The sequence below is a fragment of the Dreissena polymorpha genome, chromosome 14, assembly GCF_020536995.1.
Source record: "Dreissena polymorpha isolate Duluth1 chromosome 14, UMN_Dpol_1.0, whole genome shotgun sequence".
Classification (NCBI taxonomy): Eukaryota; Metazoa; Mollusca; class Bivalvia; order Myida; family Dreissenidae; genus Dreissena; species Dreissena polymorpha.
The window spans coordinates 11,638,431-11,658,717 of NC_068368.1; the positions used below are offsets into that span (position 1 = coordinate 11,638,431).

General features: G+C 37.3%; 1 protein-coding gene across 10 annotated transcripts in view; it reads left to right on the forward strand.

Moving 5' to 3' along the window:
• The window catches only part of LOC127857714 (pleckstrin homology domain-containing family A member 1-like), a 45,539-nt gene extending 33,981 nt beyond the window's left edge, over nucleotides 1-11,558 (forward strand). For 3 of the 10 annotated variants that reach the window (XM_052394379.1, XM_052394375.1, XM_052394378.1), the window contains one exon: nucleotides 1,002-8,713. Coding sequence is in view for 4 of the 10 variants with exons in the window: in XM_052394375.1 (XP_052250335.1) it covers nucleotides 1,002-1,084 (83 nt within the window). In the remaining 6 variants the exon portion in view is untranslated. Of the gene's footprint in view, nucleotides 1-1,001; nucleotides 8,714-10,479 lie in introns of those variants that run through there. The other 7 variants (XR_008038575.1, XM_052394376.1, XR_008038571.1 and 4 more) reach the window with 6 other exon arrangements.
• The last annotated feature ends 8,729 nt before the right edge of the window (nucleotides 11,559-20,287 follow it).

Consider the following 20,287-nt stretch of genomic DNA (forward strand, 5'->3'; position numbering starts at 1 on the left):
GCAAACAGCACATATTATTTATGCTGGTTGCAAAAGCCATTTTCACTTTGCTTCTGCATGATGGAGAAAGGGTTAAAGTTTTGTGCTAGATTAGCCTGCGCAGGCCACATAGGCTAATCAGAGGCAACACTTCCACCCAAACTGGATTTTTTTCTAAGAAGAAACTTCTTTTAAACGAAAAACACCACAAAATTGAAAAAGATTGTCCCTGATTAGACTGGGCAGACTGCTCAGGCGTATCTGACAGGACACTTTAGGCACATTAATTGTGCCCAAATTTTTCAGAACGAAGCTGGAAGATAAGAATGTAAAGAATATATAAATGAAATGTTTAAATATGATGATAACATTTGTTTTCGTACTGGCATAGGGTTAAATGTATACATGAATTTTCTAAATTGATAACAAATATCCAACAAAATTACTGTTATGTCGTCATTTATCTCGCAACATGTCTTCGGACAAAACCAAATACCTAGTAATATAGGGCACAATTAACCCTTTACCCCTTAGATACATATCTTACTATTATATACAACTTTTAAAGGCTTTATTTCCAATCCTTACATACTGATGAGCAGCAAACAGCATAAAACCTGAACCTGGTTTTATGTTGTTTGCACATAGCCATTTTCACTTTGCCAATATGTGGGAAAGGGTTAAAAAAGCCAACTTTTAATTGCTTTGTAAATTGGTCTTGCTTTGAGGAAACGGGGCTAAATTCATGTGTGTAGCGTGTTGTCCCTAAAGACTTTTAAAGCCTGTGCAGACTGCGCACTTTCTGCTCAAATGGAATTTTTTAATTTAAAGGAAGTCTCTTGTAAACAAAATTTCAGTCTCAGCGGTCAATTCAAGACTGCACAGGCTAATCTGTGACGACACTACGCTCAGCATTAAGCCCCATTTTCCCGGAGGTTTGCTCCTATTCTTTGAATAATCTACATTTTGAACCATAGTTACAGAAGCAAACATTAAAATGTTAATTTGTCTGTATTTTGTAGAACAACAGCGCTTTGAGTCCCCAAAGAGTGCCAACAGAAGCTGTTCACATGAGAACCCCCTCTCAAGAGGCCACAAAGCCTAGCCGGGCCGTCTGGGTATGACCTGAAACTTTGAACTCCCAGCATGATTACAGTGGTGTGACCTTGAAATTTGACCTGCATGTGAACAGTGAGATGACCTTCAGCATGTTAACATTTGGCACAACCATTGTCTTTGAACTCTATTGTTTTTATTTTATGTGTGACATTGAACTTAACAATCCAGTGTTAAAAAATTTAACCATATGACCTTGAAAGTTGACAAGTAACTTACTTATATTTTATTTTACCTTTTACTTTTTGACCTACAGCATGGCAGTTTGATATGTCATTGAATTCGTATCTTTTCAATATGAACATTAACTTTGACCTGCTCGATGTAAAATATTTGCATGAACATGAACTTTGACCTTCATATTGCAATCATAGTGGCTTGTGACATAGAGCATTGTGCATTGTGCCCTGAATAGTCATCGAGCTTTTCCCTCAGGCCTTTATGAGGAATGCCACTTTTTGCCAGAATTTTCAAACCAAGGGTACCCATGTGTCTGAATTTCAAATTCTATGGTACCCATGTGCTTGAATTGCCAACTCTATGTTCCCCATGTGCTTGAATTGTTAACTCTATTGTACCCATTTGCTTGAATTGTCAACTCTATGGTACCCATGTGCTTGAATTGTCAACTCTATGGTACCCATGTGCTATAATTGTCAAACCTAGGGTACCCATGTGCTTGAATTGTCAAACCTAGGGTACCCATGTGCATGAATTGTTAAACCTAGGGTAACCTTGTGTTTTAAATATCTAAACCTAGGGAACCATTGTGTCTGAATTTCTGAACCGTGGGTACCCTTGTGCAACATAATGATAATTATGGGCTTTTTTATATCTGAAATTATGTAGAAATTAAACAACAAATGAAATTTAAAAAAAAGAAAGGCATTGGGAACTAAGGGTCTTTACTCTGTACCTTAACGATATAATGGGTATTGCCCGATGGAGCATAGGTATGGTTCAGGTTGAAAGAAATTCAATGTCTTATTCATCTTACAGGATGACAAGGGGCAAGACTTTCTGTGTTAATGGTATTTGTCTTTTAAAGGAAGTCTCCTTTTAGAATCAAGTTTAGGGGAAGTGCCATCCCTGATTAGCCTCTCAAACATAAGGCATTATGAAATAATGTACAAATAAACAAATTAACATAAAAAAACAATATAAATAAATTTAAGATTTATGGACATTTTGAATACTGGGGTGTGCCATGCAATTTCTAAAATTTACATATTTTAATAAGAACAATAGCTTAAATAAGTAAGTATTACAACCAGAACAATATTTAGTGAACATGCATTAAGTGAATATGCATTAAGTGTCATACCAGTTTAGCCTTTGCAGTCTGCATAGCCTTGCAGGGACTTTGCTTCCTGCCTAGACTGGATTTTTTTTTAGAAAAGACATCCATTAAATTGCAAATGTTGTCTCTGATGAGCATGTGAAGGCTGAACAAGCTATCTTGGGAATGTTGTCTCTAATGAGCATGTGAAGGCTGCACAGGCTATCTTGGGAATGTTGTCTCTAATGAGCATGTGAAGGCTGCACAGGCTATCTTGGGAATGTTGTCTCTAATGAGCATGTGAAGGCTGAACAGGCTATCTTGGGAAGCCTCTTGTTGTCTCTGATGAGCATGTGAAGGCTGAACAAGCTATCTTGGGAAGCCTCTTTATGCACATGCATTCCATAAAACACCGGCATTAGGACCTGTTTAAGAATTAAAATGCTACCACCTTACACATTCACTGATTAAAAAATAATAAAATCTTGTAAGGATGTATTTAAAAATCCATAAAAGCGATCAAGCGGTCTATCATTTAAACAAAAAGAACAGAATAGAGAACCATATTTTTCTTAGTATTTGCATTACAAGTATGTTTATTTTGTTAGTGATATCAACTGATGGTTTTCTTATTTGCAAAATAGCAGTGTTTTCAATGTTACTGTATGTAGGGAGTTATTGTGATCCTCTATATGCATTTTAATTTTATTTATTTGCTAATTTTTATCAAATGAATTGATCTGTTAGCAGGTTGCTTTAAAAAAACAAAAACATTTTTACCAAAGATTATGCCCAAAAGTTTATATGTATAATTGTATTAGGATTAATCATATTTATTGTATCTTCTCATCTTTGTTTAGTTTTAAATGCAGTATTTTTTAGCTATTGTGATCAGCCTATTTCCTGAATTGTGTGTTATCAACTGTTAGCCCTTAATTGCACTACTTGGTTTATTTTCAGTCCAATCTTGATGAAACTTGCTCAGAATGTTAAGCATAAAAATATCTAGGCTGAGTTTAAATCTGGGTCATGTTTGTCGACATAATAGGTCCCTGTGTAAAATCTTAGAAAAACTTAAGTGCCTCATTTATGAATAAGTTAAGTTGAAACATGGGATGTTTTTTTATGTCCCCCACCCACTATAGTGGGGGACATATTGTTTTTGCCCTGTCTGTTGGTCTGTACGTTGGTCTGTTGGTCTGTTTGCTCTGACTTTAACATTTGCAATAACTTTTTCAATATTCAAGATAGCAACTTGATATTTGGCATGCATGTGTATCTCATGGAGCCGCACATTTTGAGTGGTGAAAGGTCAAGGTCATCCTGCAAGGTCAGAGGTCAAATATATGTGGCCAAAATCGCTCATTTTATGAATACTTTTGCAATATTGAAGATAGCAACTTGATATTTGGCATGCATGTGTATCTCACGGAGCCGCACATTTTGAGTGGTGAAAGGTCAAGGTCAAGGTCGTCATTCAAGGTCAGAGGTCAAATATATGTGGCCAAAATCGCTCATTTTATGAACACCTTGGCAATATTGAAGATACCAACTTGATATTAAGCATGCATGTGTATCTCATGGAGCCGCACATTTTGAGTGGTGAAAGGTCAAGGTCATCCTTCAAGGTCAAAGGTCAAATATATGGGTCAAAATCGCTCTTTAAATGTACACTTGCAATATTAAAGCTAGTAACTTGATATTTGGCATGCATGTGTATCTCATGGAGCTGCACATTTTAAGTGGTGAAAGGTCAAGGTCATCCTGCAAGTCAGAGGTCAAATATATGTGGCCAAAATCGCTCATTTTATGAATACTTTTGCAATATTGAAGATAGCAACTTGATATTTGGCATGCGTGTGTATCTCATGGAGCTGCACATTTTGAGTGGTGAAAGGTCAAGGTCAAGGTCGTCCTTCAAGGTCAGAGGTCAAATATGTGGCCAAAATCGCTCATTTTATGAACACCTTGGCAATATTGAAGATACCAACTTGATATTTGGCATGCATGTGTTTCTCATGGAGCAGCACATTTTGAGTGGTGAAAGGTCAAGGTCATCCTTCGAGGTCAGAGGTCAAATATATGTGGCCAAAATTGCTCATTTTATGAATACTTTGGCAATATTGAAGATACCAACTTGATATTTGGTATGCATGTGTATCTCAGGGAGCCGCACATTTTGAGTGGTGAAATGTCAAGGTCATCCTTCAAGGTCAAAGGTCAAACAAACAAACAAAATCAAAGCGGTGCAGATGGGGTCATAGTGTTTCTGACAAACACATTTTTAAATATTGAAGATAGCAACTTGATATTTGGCATGCATATGTATCTCATGGAGCTGCACATTTTGAGTGGTGGAAGTTCAAGTTAAAGGTCAAAAAATTTATAAAAATCTCAAAGCTGCGTTCTTATGAAGCTTCACATTTTGAGTGGTGGAAGTTCAAGGTCAATGTCATTCTTCAAGGTCAAGGTCATCCTTCAAGGTCAAAGGTCAAAAAAATATATATATAAATTCGAAGGGGCATTATATTGAAGCTGCACATTTTGAGTGGTGGAAGTTCAAGGTCAAGGTCATCCTTCAAGGTCAAAAAAAAAAAATCAAAGCGGTGTTCTCATGAAGCTGCACATTTTGAGTGGTGGAAGTTCTAAGTCAAGGTCATTCTTCAAGGTCAAGGTCATCCTTCAAGGTCAAAGGTCCAAAAAAAATAATTCAAAGCGGCGTTATCATGAAGCTGCACATTTTGAGTGGTGGAAGTTTAAGGTCAAGGTCATCCTTCAAGGTCAAGGTCATCTTTCAAAGTCAAAGGTCAAAAAAAAATATTTCAAAGCGGTGTTCTTATAAAGCTGCACATTTTGAGTGGTGGAAGTTCAAGGTCATCCTTCAAGGTCAAAGGTCAAATATATGGGGGACATAGTGTTACACAAACAAAGCTTGTTTTCTTTACAATTAATAGGTCAAGTTCAAATCTGGGTCATGTTCATCCAAAAACTAAATCAAGAGGTCAAATTTTTAGAATAGAATGCATTATAACCTTTCTATAAGCCGCATTTATGACTCAATCTTTATGAAAGTTTGTCAGAATGTTTATATTGACAACATCTAGACAGGGTTCCAATCTTGTGTCACTTGTTACAAAAAAATCTGGGTTACCAGATCAAATCTAAGAAACACTTCGTGATCCTCTAAAAGCCACATTTTAGTATCAATGTTGAAGAATCTTGGGCAGAATGTTTATTTTGACAATAAATATCTTGTCTGAGTTTGAATCTATATCACCCGTTTCCAAAATCTATGTCACCTGGTCAAATCTAAGAAAACCTTGTTTTCTTTAAAAAGGCCAATTTTGTGACTCAATCTTGATGAAATTTTATTAGAATGTTTATCTTGAAAATTAAGCCTCATTTTGAATATGTGATTATGGGTCAAGTGTGATCAAAAGTGTTGTGTAAAGGTCAAATCCTATTGTTTTTATAAAGAGGATACATTAATTAATAAATATTTATGAAGCCAAGTCAAAATGTTTATCTTGACAAAATCTGTGCCAAGTTTGAATCTAGGTCATTTACGTCCAAAACTTGGTCAAATCTGAGGAAAAACAAACTTTGGTAGGTCAAATCTGAGGAAAATCAAACTTAGGTACGGTACTACTCCCTGTCCACGCAATCTTGACAAACTTTTGTCAGAATGTTAATCTCTACGAGTTCTAATGCGGCAAAACTGGGTCACCTGATCAAGCTTAGAAAAACCTTGTTTTCATCATATAGGCCACATTTATGACTCAATTGTTGAAACTCTGTAAAAATTGTATGTTTTACAAGAAGTTATTCAAAGAAATGTATGACCCAAAACTAGGTCACCAGGTCAAATTGTTGCAATTGGTTTACCCTGAACTCAGCTGAGTGTTTCAGAGCTATCATGACCCTCTTGTTGTTGCAGACTTTGATAAAAACAACAGTGCCATTTCATGTAAAATCCAATTTTATCAAAGCCATTTTATGTATAAACCACATATGCACATTTAAGAAAAACAATATACTGTGTATCATGCTGTACATGAATTTCCAATTAACCAATGTACAACATTGAACTTTTTATGTCCCCCACCACTATAGTGGAAGACATATTGTCTTTGCCCTGTTTTGCCCTGTCTGTTGGTTTGTTTGTGTGTTTGTTTGCTCCAACTTTAACATTTTGCCATAACTTTTGTAATATTGAAGATAGCAACTTCATATTTGGCATGCATGTGTATCACATGGAGCTGCACATTCTGAGTGGTGAAAGGTCAAGGTCATCATTCAAGGTCAAAGGTCAAATATATAGCTTTAAAGCGGCGCAAAAGGGGACAAAGTGTTTCTGACAAACACATATCTTGTTAAATAAGCTACTGGTAAGTACTATAATAATATACCGGTAATACAAATCTGTTTAAAGCCACTCGCCCTGCAAGGGCTACCAGCTGACAAAATAAGTTTTGTACCTTGACCATTTTGCATATACTTTATTACTCCAAAGTTATTTTATGCACAATGGCAGTGGAAGCCTTTAAGAGATTGCACTTGGTGTATCAAAGTTGAATAACCTTTATATGTAGACTGTTAGAAAGGAATTTTGACTGCAACTAGTTGTGGCAGAACTATGGCCCTTTATAGCCCATCTGAGCACAATGTGCTCATGGTGAGCTTTTGTGATATCGCCTTTTGTCCGTTGTGCGTGGTGTGGCGTCAACATTTGCCTTGTTAACACTCTAGAATTTTTCTCATATGGCTCTAGTAAAATCTTGTTAAACCTACAATTCACATTTATAGACCAATCTTTATTAAATTTGGTCAGAACATTTGTTCTAATGATGTCACGGATGAGATCAAAAATGGTTCCTGTTGGTTGAATAACATGGCCACCAGGAGTGGGTTCAATTTTTCCTTATATTGCTAAAGCAAAACCTTGTTAACACTTATAAACTCACATTCATTGTCCAATCTCCATGAAACTTAGTCAGACAATTGTTTTGATGATATCTTCGATGAGTTTGAAAATGGTTCTGTTGAAACACATGGCTTCTAGGGGGCGGAGCATTTTTCCTAAACGGCTATAGTAAAACCTTGTTAACACTCTTTAAGTTACAATTATAGATCGCTCTTCCTGAAACTTGGTCAAAACATTTGTTTTAATGATATCTTTGGCTGAACAGAACAGGTCATTTCCTTTGTGTATCAGGTGAGCAACTTTGAGCCTTTTAGGCCCTCTTGCTTGTGTAGTTGAGTTAGTACTTTTAAAACATTCCAATGTGTTTCTGCCAACTATGACCATTTAAAAAAAGACTTATAACTTGCAAACTAGAAAAATATATCAGCTTTTTTGTTATAAATTCCTGTTTTGTTTTTGTCTTTTACTACGTTTCACTTAGGTATGTCTTGATCATTTTTTCAGTTATGCTCATACTATGTTACTCATGTCTAAAGCTTTAACTTCTGTGTTTGTATATATACATGTACTCTGTTTTTAATATATTTTAATATGTTTGCACTGTATTCTGCAATCAAAGGTTAAGCAATAATCTTTTGTATCTAATATAGATATGAGAAAATGCGACTTTAAATATGTGCAAAAAGTGGTGTCCTAAATCAGCCAGTGCAGTCCATACAGGCTTATCAGGGACAACACTTTCCTCTTTATAGTAGTGCTAGTTTCAAAATAATCTCTGCAAAATCTAATTTAGTTGGAAAGTATTGTCTCTGATTTTATTCTGCAGTGATTTAAAAAATCCTTTTAAGAACAAAATAGGAGGAATTTGCTGTTATAATTGTATGTGTTTGTGTTAAATTAGCGGATCTGTCACCTTACGAAATCGAGGAAAACTAATGTCCCGCGAATAATAATGTTTTTCAAGTATGAAAATTTCAGTCATGTTACAATAGATCAAGATGTACCTGGTAGGATGGCATCTAGCAGTTGAACTGTCCATCTGTGCGTCCGTCCGAAAACTTTAACGTTGCACATAACTTTTGCACTATTGAAGATCGCAACTTTATATTTGGCATGCATGTGTATCTCATGGAGCTGCACATTTTGCGTGGTGAAAGTTCAAGGTCAAGGTCAGCCTTCAAGGTAAAAGGTCAAATATATGGCTTCAAAGCAGAGCAGTAGGGGGCATTGTGTTTTTTAACAAACACATCTCTTGTTTATTTATGAATTCAGATTTTTTGCTTAGTTTATATGTACAACAATGTATACACAGTGTATGCATAGCCATTATTACATGTTCTTATTATGTTTCACTAGTATTTATGTATGTCAAAATTTTTGATAGGTCATTAACATAATTAAAGAACACAAATGTATGTATTTTGATATTGTTACTTCTTTCTGTCCACTATAATACTGGGGCATGTAAAAGATTGTTAGTGTGTATTAAAATGTGTATTAAAAAGATGTATTGGTAGCCACGACTGAAGAAGCAGATATGGTAATGGTGGCATTGTCAGCGACAGCAACAACAGTTGTAGTTGTTGTAGTAGTGCTATGAAGATTTACGTTGAAATGATTGTAGTAGTATTAGAAGTAGAAGCCGTAAGTCGTAGTAGTAGTTGTTGTTGTTGTGTTGATGGTTTTGTTGTTGTATCAGGAGCAGCAGTAGTAATTGTAGGATGTTTTTGTTATTGTTGTCATCGTTGTGGCTGTTATTTACTTTGAGCTCAGACAGGAATGATACTCGAAGTAGCAGCAGCAGGATACGCAGCATATTCGTTATAGTTCATGCATATGTTCTAAAACCCAGCTTTCGAAAGCATGGATCTGATGCATGGGTGTACCGAAGGTATGTTCACTTTGTTCAATCTGTGTGCATCCTCGTTTGTTCCATACTTGCATGAAAGTGCATCTTGTGTATGCAAGTATGTGAAGTTATGTTTAATCGAACATTTGAGCGATACAGAAGATTTAAGACCATTCCCATTTTTTTTTAAATTCGTGTGAAATATGTTCTCCTAAAAGATTTGTTAAATAGCCTCTCCTTAAACATGTGATATATGGAATAGTCACTCCTAAAATATATGTGAAAAAAATGATCATTAAAAATCCTATGTTAAAGTGAAATTGATATACTTTTCCAAACATTTTGTCTAACCATATTTAACACAAGTACCATCATTTGTGTAGATTAGCATTTCAATAAATCATATTGTTTTTGCTATAATTTAAAATAAAATATTTTTAAAACGCAGAAAAAAGTTAATATAATTTTATGTATGTTGTTTCTCAACCTTGCATTGTAACAGGGCCGTTCATCACGTTCATCAAATGTAATTCATAGAAACCAAAAAACGTAGAAAGCGTTACCTAAATTGGGTCATTTTATAATAGTTTAAGCTATGCATTGGCGCCACCTATTGTTCTTAGTGCCTAATCATTTGCGCCACCTCCTGTTGTCAGGGCCGAATCATTGGCGCCACCTCCTGTCTTAGCGCCTAATCATTGGCGCCAGATCATGTTCTAAGCGCCTAATCATTGGCGCAACCTTCTGTTCTTAATGCCGAATCGTTTGCGTCACCTCCTGTTCTTTGCGCCTAAGCATTGGCGCCACCCCCTGTTCTAAGCGCCTAATCTTTGGCGCAACCTCCTGTTGTAAGCCCATAATCATTGGCGCCCTATGATCGTCAAGAAGCCAATATTTTGTGAATGCAGCAACTTGCCGAAAGCAATCGTTTGATTTAGCTAGCGATAATTTGGATGAACCAATATACATCACACAGAAACAACCCATTGATTTGCTTTTGTTTTAAATCCATCATGTGAAAAGTTTAAAAGGTCCTCGCGTTCCCAAATGGGTTGTTATTGTATGTTTCTGTACATGTTGGGATAAAATAATCTCCGCTCTATCGCACTACATTTCCCGATTTAAAACGAAAACGTTATAATAATTTATTTTTTTTTTAACTTACTCATCTTGTAGAATGTGTATTTGTAAAACGTCCGGTCCTAAGCGCCACCACGGCAGTACCGTTTTCATGTACAAAAAGAGGTGGTGCCCATGATTTTCGGCCTTGTTAAATATATTTAGATGTTACTGTAATTTTCACGTCAAGTGAACAATATATTTATACTTCAGGACCAACTTTGTCCAGACGACACGTCAAAGGCTAAATCAAGTCTCCGCGGAAACAAGAAGAGTTGGCCACTGTGGTAAAAGGTCAATGTCATTTTTATGGACACGTAGTGAAATGTCAAATTTTAATGGATTCTCAGTGAAAGGTTACGATTTTGTCCACGCATCTAAAGATAGAAGTCGATGTCGTTTCCACTGATTTTAACTGAAAGATCAATGTCGTGTCCATGATGGGCATCCAAGGACCAGAAACGGAGCAATCTTTTTATTTGGCCTTCTTATGATATTTAGTGTTACTATTATATGTTAAGATATACTTTTAAAAACAATGCGTACCGGGTAGTTGTCAAGGGCCTTTATTGAAAAACAACTTTAAATATTTTCAGTATGAATCACATTAGTTCATGTTTTGTTCGCATATAACTTAATATAAGTCGTGTTTAATGTGGATAATGATTTCCATAAAAAATAAGTTGGCAATAACATAATTTACTGAAAATATTCGTCTGAATGTCATTTAAACTATATAGTGTATAATATTGCATACCATTTTCATTCGGATTGTTTTTTATGTATGTCAAGTAATTTGTTGCGTTATCGTGCTAGAATATACCGTCAATATATAGGAAAAATCTGTGTTATACAATTTACCATATTTTAATAGTATAATATTCGTTTGATGGTATTGAAGGAAATAGGCCTGTATGTCTCGCTTTGCACTTTAGTGTATACATGATGTCATCGTTTCTAGATTAGGTGCATTCCAGTACTAGACAATTCCATATTAGTCGCGCTCTGAATAAACCGGGGCTTATTTCATCAAAGTGTCATCCTTGATAAGCCTGTGACGTCCGCACAGGATAGTCAGGGACGACACTTTCCGCTTTTATTGTATTGTTCGTTTAAAGAAAGTCTCATCTTAGCGAAATTCCAGTATAACGAGAAAGTGCCTCCCTGATAAGCCTGTGTGGACTGCAGATGCTAATCTGGGACGACACTTCACGCACATGCATTTAGCTTCATTTTTCCGGAGCGCGTTTTATTGTTATTTATGACGCGTAGTATTTTTGTGTGTATTTACTGTATTGCTTTATTCAGAAATAAACATCGCAAAACATTTGTCAACTGTTTTTGTCTCTTTCAGTTGTGTGTGTTGTTAAAAGTTTATAGTAATATAATATTTACTTTATTTTACTCAAAAGTTATTGAGATCTCGTGGAAAACCAGGCTCAATCCACGTGCGTCAAGTATCGTCCTAGATTAGCCTTTGCAATCCGCACAGGCTAATCAGAGACGACACTTTACGCCTAGACTGATTTTTGTTTAAAACAGACTTCATTTAAAAGGACAATTCCCTTCGTCCCTGATTCGCTTGTTTGGGCTGCACAGGCTTATCTAAGCCAATACTTAACGCACATGAAGTAATGAAGGTTTACCAAGAGACCGGTTCAATTAAAGGGGCATTGCACGGTTTGTAGAAAGCGCCATACGAAACAATAAACTATAGTTATCCTTCACGGGCAAACTTACAAATAATGCAATTACTATGTTAATAAATGTACGTATACTGAACAATATCGAAGATGAAATGTGTTGCATAAATTTATGGTTTGAATCGAAGGTCTCCGCTAAAAAACGTTAGACGAGATTGTGAGTTATACGGCGTCAAGATATACTCATATCCACTTACATGGCCGAAGTATATTTTTAAAATGTGTGGGATGTACTTCATGCCCAATTTCACAAGGTTCTCAAACGTAAAATAATAAAACCATATCGGTGATGTACTTAAACACTGTTTTGAAGTCTTCAAACCATATTGCAGATATCCTCCGCGACAAATACGCTTATCGTGTCATCTCGAAAATCGGCACTCGTTTTTTTCCCTGAATTCCTTCAAGTTAATATGGAACATGCGCAAACTAAAGGGGCATTTCCACGTTTTGACAAAATTAAAAACAAAATTGTTTCAGATTCGCAAATTTTCGTTGTAGTTATGATATTTGTGAGGAAACAGTAATACTGAACATTTACCATGCTCTAAAATATCCATAATATGCATCTTTTGTCGATTTAAAAACCTGACAATTATAAAGCGTTGCAACGCGAAACGATTGATAATTTGGATAGTTCTGTTGTTGTCGTCATATTTTGTGATACTACGAGGATTGCTTATATAAAGTATAAAATACATCACTAATTGTATGAGCACAGATGGCCGAGTGGTCTAAGCAAAAGACTTACTTCAAGGATCAGTGGTTCGAGCCCAGTTGAGGGTAACATTTTTTGCTTTGTTTAATTTTATTCTCGTTTTTTTTTACTGGAGCTTTTTTGATCCAATGTTTACATTTATCAATATAAATCATTTAATGACATACTTCAATACATGCCCAAATCTGTGAAAAGGCCCATTTAAAGGGATCTTTTCACGCTTTGGTAAATTGACAAAATTGAAAAAAGTTGTTTCAGATTCGTAAGTTTTCGTTTTAGTTATGATATTTGTGAGGAAACAGTAATACTGAACATTAACCATGCTCTAATATAGCCATTATATGCATCTTTTGACGATTTTAAAACCTAAAAATTATAAAGCGTTGCAACGCGAAACGATTGAATAATTTGGAGAGTTCTGTTTTTGTCGTTAAATTTTGTGAAACTACGATGATTGCTTATATAAGGTATAAAATACGTCCAGAATGTGTACTCGGCGGAATAGCTTAGTAGGCTAGAGCGTTTTTACTTCAGGACTCTGGCAGGACTCCAGGGGTCACTGGTTCGAAACCTGCTCCGGGCAATGTTCTTTTCCTTTTTTTAAATTTTTTCTTGATTTTTTACTGGAGCTTTTACGATCCAATGTTTACATTTATCAATATAAAGCATTTAATGAATAAGTTAAAAAAATGCCAAAATCTGTGAAAAGGCCCCTTTAAGGTCTGTAAGCTAAACATAAATCAGAAGAACATATCTCGCAAGGAGTAACTTGAAATGAGGTCGACCATCAGTCTTTACAGGTGCAATAAATCGTCTGCTGATCAGGAGTTTTTTTGGTAGACAAATGGTCGAAGATAGTCGGATTTTATTTATAACAATTGGTATCAAGAACGAAACCTGAAAAATACACAGATATATAACTGTTACGGAATACCGTTAGGGCCATCGTGGTAACACATTAAAATCCAGAGGGCAACAATGCAATAGTGCGATAGTACGATAGCGACAATGCGAAAGTACGATGGCGACAATGCGATAGTACGATGGAGACAATGCGATAGTACGATGACGACAATAGGACAACGCCATAGTACGATGTCGACAATGAGATGGTACGATAACGACAGTGTGACAATACGATGGCGACAGTGCATAGTACGATGGCGACAATGCGATAGTGCGATAATACGATGACGACAGTGCGACAATACGATGGAGACAGTGCGAAAGTACGATGGCGATAGTGCGATGATACGATGACGACAATGCGATAGTGTGATAATACGATGACGACAGTGCGATGATACGATGGGGACAGTGCGATAGTACGATGGCGACAATGAGATAATACGATGACGACAGTGCGACAATACGACGGCGACAATGCGATATTACGATGACGACAGTGAGACAATACGATGGCGACAGTGCGATAGTACGATGGCGACAATGCAATACTGCGATAATTCGATGACGACAGTGCTACAATACGGTGGCGACAATGCGATAGTACTATTGCGACAATACAAAGTAAACGAAGCTGCTTAGCATTTATTTCGTATTAAAATTCGCTTTAAATCTCGACTTTATTCTCCGCAAATTATCTGATTGGAGTGTAATTATGTCATCCCGCTAAGAAATTTTGCAGCGAGTTAAGTCGAGATCTATAGCGAATATTTAAACCAAATAAATTCTAGTGACTTTTTTGCTGATGTGGCTGGAAAGTGAGGGGTATTTAAAAAATTAAAACAAGTAATAAAGGTCATAAAACGGCGAAAAATACCTGCCTCGGCATGGACGTCGCCATATTGACTATTACGTGATTACCCCCTCTGATAAAGGTCTTATCAGACCTTTTGCACTTGTTTGAATTCTTCAGAATGTAACCGTAAAGCAATAATCATAAAATAGATATTGTTTCAATAATCATAAATAGATATTGTTTGCACAATCTTTAAAAGAAGTTAATTAAATTAATTTCCACAAAGTAAGCATAATGCAAAACTAGAATAATATTACATGTGATAACAGATAAGTTTGCCACCTTAAGACATGTTTGAACACATACAAATGTTAGATTCCCATTTTTATCCGATGACCTTTTTAGTGTTTATTGACCTTTAAGCTGGGGACAACGCGTGCGAGTCACGTTAATAATTACGGCAAATAATTTTACATTGCCTGATAAATTATAACGTTAAAGACCAGACAAGCTGTTAAATGTCCATATATTTGACCTAAGACATGTAAATATGACCTTGACTTTAAAGAAAGTTACACAGGTTTTGCGCGCCTCGGAATGTCACATAGCGTTGCTCATGTGTGGCAAGTGCTTGACGAAGGAAATTGCCGTTCGTACTTGCTCTGTCGGACCGTATTTGGTACAAAAACGAATATGGTACATTTGTACCATATTCGGCCGAATATGGTACAAATGTACCATACTCGGACCGAAGATGGTACAATTTTCGACCGAATATGGTACAAACATTGTACCATATTCGGTTGGAATAAGTTTTTCTATGCTCGCCAAAACGTATTTGGTACATACCAAAAAAACTCATAAAAATGAAAATGGCCTACGTATATGGTACATAAATTATGTATTTCTTAATAAATGAAATAGTCTGCCGATGTGTAAACTTTTTTTCAAACTCAAATACATTGTATTAACCTAATATTGGAAGTGACAAAAGTATCATCATCATCATCATCATCATCATCATCATCATCATCATCATCATCATCATCATCATCGTCGTCGTCGTCGTCGTCGTCGTCGTCGTCGTCGTCGTCGTCGTAACTAGCAGTAACAGAAACAGCTAACCTAACCACACTTTACATGGATTTTGCTGGTTGTGTAACTGTTTCGCCGGCTAGCTCAGTCGGTTGCGCGTCAGATTGGCACGCAGGCGGCCTGGGATGATTCCCGGGCGGGCCAGATACTTTCGTGGAGATCATCAATAGCAATTTTCAAATTTTTAAAACTTTTTTTTTCGAAAGTGTATTTTCACCAAAATCCGATTTAAGAGATTTTGAGCTCTTTTAAATGAATATATCTCTCCAAAAATAAGGATGTTTGACTGGCTGCTTTAGACAGGTGTGACTGTATTCCTAAACATTACTTTGTAAAGTTGATTTGTCGTTCCGACGTCATATTGCTGAGAAGCCGACAAAGCTTTGAAGTTTCCGATTTTTTCTTTGATAACGTGCCGCTTTAAAAAGGCGGGAATTTTGCACACGAGTCTTACTCAGAAGTCAGTAACCATATTTGACTTGGCGGTCGGCAAGAAAAGTTGTGATTTTCGACTAGAAAGAATTGAAATCCAAACTTTCTTCAAACTTCAAAAGAATTCTTGACAGTAAGCACTGTACATAATTTTAATTTTCAGTTGTCTTAATATGCATTGATGTTTTAACATGCATTGATTTTTATGTTTTATGCCCCCCCCCCCCCCCTCAGAGTGCATTTGCAGTTGTCCGTCCGTCTATCCAATTGTCCGTGGCATTCCTTCCGGGTGCGTAACTCCTAAACTGCTAAAATATTTAAGCTACAGTCATTTTTTCGAAAGTGTATTTTCCACCAAAATCAGATCGAGCTCCTGTAATCTGTAGATTTGAACATTTTAAATTTTATGGAGTTTATAGGTCTTTGACCTTCGAACCCTGCCTAGTCGTGACTTCTGGTGAGCGACCTAGGCCCCCAGGGCCCCTTCTTTATATCCCTTCCATCCACGTAGCATTGGTTTCTACAGACCGTTTGTCCGTTGACCGCCATAAGTTTGCCCGCTATTTTTCCCCTGAATTTGAATTCGGTTGGATTTCAATGAAACTTTACATGAAGTACTTGCTACTTTTATTGCGCATATTGCCCGGAAGTTCGGATTGTAAATTTTAGCGGAGCTATCAGACGAGTGATTTTAGCTCAGCTCATGTCGTGAGACATTCGTTTTCGACACGCGGTGTTCAATACAAGCTCTATTAACTAATGAAGTATAAATGTATAATAACTTATTATATTATTTCAGATGAAGGAAGCAATTAGGAGAAAAAGGAAGCAATTAGGGTGCTTGCCCAGGTCGAAGTACGACATTATTGTCAGATGTTTAAACGGATCGTTCGATGTCCCTGTGAAGAAACGGACACCTGAAGAGAATAATTGTTTGGCCATGATTAGAAAACGTAAGGACTTCGAGCTTGGTGACCGGGGTTCTTTATTGTGTGGCGGAAAGCAAGTCCTTGTGAAAGAAGATCTTCCTAGATTTGTTGAGAAGATGTTCATGGAAAACAAAGGATGTGGAGCAAGGGTTATTTACAACAAACTGAAAGTAAATTACACGGGGTTCTCGGAACAAGCTATCCTTGAAATACTGTACAATAGCAAGTATTACCATGAGAAGTATCCGAGATTTACAAACAAGCCAAAGCCAAAGACAATTACAGAAGAGGAACCAGGCAAAAGATGGCAGATTGACATAATTAACATGAAAAATCAAAGTGTTAGCTACAAGGGGTCCACATACAGTTATATTCTACAAGTCGTGGACGTTTATTCTAGGTACGTTATGCCAAAACCCCTGAAAACGAAGAGTTCGCGTGAAGTTGCAAAGGCATTAGAGGACGTGTTGATGGTTAACCTTGCCCCTGACATCATCCAATGTGACAACGGACTGGAATTTAAAGGCCCTAGTATGAAACTTTTGTTGAACAAGTACAACATCAAAATGATCAATAGTAGGCCGTATCATCCTCAATCACAGGGCAAGTGTGAAAGGTCAAACAGTGTTATAAAGGCCAAGATTCTATTTGCAACAAAAAGTAAACGTGGATTTAACTGGGTCGAAGGGCTTCAAGATTTAGCCTATGCCATAAACACAAGTTTCAAACGAGTTCTTGGGGGTCTCACGCCCTTTGAAGCCTACTACGAAAGAAGTCATGTTTTTACCAAAGAACGTCATAGTTCTCGTGAAATAAAGAAAACCATACGGCGAGCAAATAAAAAGGCTTACAGGTCGCTGTTGAAAAACGCAACTTCCCCAAGCAAGTACAAAGTAGGAGAGACAGTATTAATTCGCTATCCCTTTCGAAAATCCAGGGTGCCAACCAAAAGATATGTTATCGAAGGCAAGGTAGAAAAAGTAAAACGAAATGGTGTTTATATCGTGTCATTTCAAGTACCGAACAAACCCGAACTTGGATTCGTAAGCAAATCGGTTGGGGTCGAAAACATGACTAGCCTAACTGTTGCGTTAGAGAAACAACGAAAAATTAAAAAACATTCATTAAAACAGAACCGCTCAGAGAAACAAAATCACAGAACTAAGTACTATCATGTTTTAACACACCATGAAAATCTGCAGTTGTTGGATGGGGTGAATATTGCCATGGACCCAAATCCGGATGGAAATTGTCAATTTGCTGCTATATCGCATCAACTTGGTAAAATTGGTATATACAAAGACGTAGATGCTTTACGTAAGGAAGCAGTCCATCACATTGTAGAAAACAGATATTTCTATGAAACTTTTGTCTATGATGAAACATTTGATGAATACGTTAAGAATATGTCTAAGAATGGGCCATACGGCGACAACCTCACGCTCATTGCACTTATGAGAGAATATAATTTGCAGTGCCTGGTAGTTTCTACCCGAGGACTAGAACACTCATCAATTGTGTCAGCAGATGGAAAGTTCGATGGTGATGTTGGAACAATTGCATTGGGGTATTTCCCAGAAGGATTTGGCATGCATTACGTTAGTATCCGTATCAATCAACGCGTGTACAAGGACATAATATCACGCTTAGAACAGTCGTATGACAACGGTGACTCTGGCGACAGCGCTGCGTCTGGCGACAACGCTGCGTCAGGCGACAACGCTGCGTCTGGCGACAACGGTGACTCTGGCGACAACGGTGACTCCGGCGACACCGCTGCGTCTGGCGACAACACTGCATCTGGCGACAACGCTGCGTCTGGCGACAACGGTGACTCTTGCGACAACGGTGACTCCGGCGACAACGGTGACTCCAGCGACAACGGTGACTCCGGCGACAACGGTGACTCCGGCGACAACGCTGCGTCTGGCGACAACGGTGACTCCGGCGACAACGCTGCGTCTGGCGACAACACTGCATCTGGCGACAACGCTGCGTCTGGCGACAACGGTGACTCTTGCGACAACGGTGACTCCGGCGACAACGGTGACTCCAGCGACAACGGTGACTCCGGCGACAACGGTGACTCCGGCGACAACGCTGCGTCTGGCGACAACGGTGACTCCGGCGACAACGGTGACTGGCGACAACGGTGACGTCTCTGTGTGTTCAGCCCTGAAAGAGCTTCAAGATATGATAAACAATAGGAGGGCACAGAAGCGAACGACTTTTCCATTTCTGATGTTACCACTTCACATTCAAGTTGAAATTTTTAAGTTCTGCATACAATCAAACCCGTCAATCCAGTTTGTGTTGGCGAAGGTCGGCAAACCCTTTAGAGATTTAATAAGGTCAATGAGTTTGCAAACACCTAGAATTTACATTCGGCCGGATATTGGACTAGATACTAGTAACAGAAATCCTGTTAGCGTTCGTTTCCTATTAACAAGAGCGGGCAGAAACAGCGGTCTTATTTCGGCAATAAAAGAAATCATCAAGGGGCCAAAATGGGCAAACGCATGGCTGCGTTTGCGTGTTAGTGGAATCGGTTGGTATGATATCATAGATGTCATGTACAGACATTACAGGTGAAATATACATGTATATCGGTGTTTGGAAACCTGTTATGTTATTTTTGTGATTGATGATTATGTTCTTCTACCGGAAATTTGTTATCATTTGCTCATTTACTGGTAACTTTTTACGAAGCACATTTGGGATATTTTGGCTGCTACTAAAATGAATGTATATATGTATATTATGTCTTGTCAAAATGCTACAGTTGGATTAAAATTTAAATGCTGTTCTATGTTCTTCAATATTACTTTGAAAAATCCTGTCAGTATACCAATAAATGAAAAAAGTACAAGTTTGTTGAATCTCTTGAATGAAACAAATGATAAAATACAAAATGTAAAATGAATATGTGATGATGATGATGACAAAACATTTGTGATGATGATGATGGTAAAAAAATTGTGATGATGATGGTGGTGGTGATGATGATGACAGTGGTTATGATGATTGGGGTTTGATGATTGTGGTGATGATGATGATGATGATGATAATGATGATGATGATGATGATAACAAACGTTTTGGGATGATGATGACAGCGATGTTTATCGGACGATGATGATGGTTATAATGATGATGATAAGTTTTTAGATGATGATGACGGCGATGTTTATCGGCCGACGATGATGATAATGATGATGATGATAACAAAATATTTGTGATGATGATGATGGCGATGTTTATTGGCCGATGATGATGATGATATTCTCATCGTCGTCATCATCATCACAACATCCTCATTATCGACCGAAAACATCGCTGTCATTATCATCACAAAAAAAACTTTTGTGATCACCATTACGATCATGATAATGGATATGATGATGTTGGTTTTGATGGTGATGATGATGGTGGTGTTGGTAAAG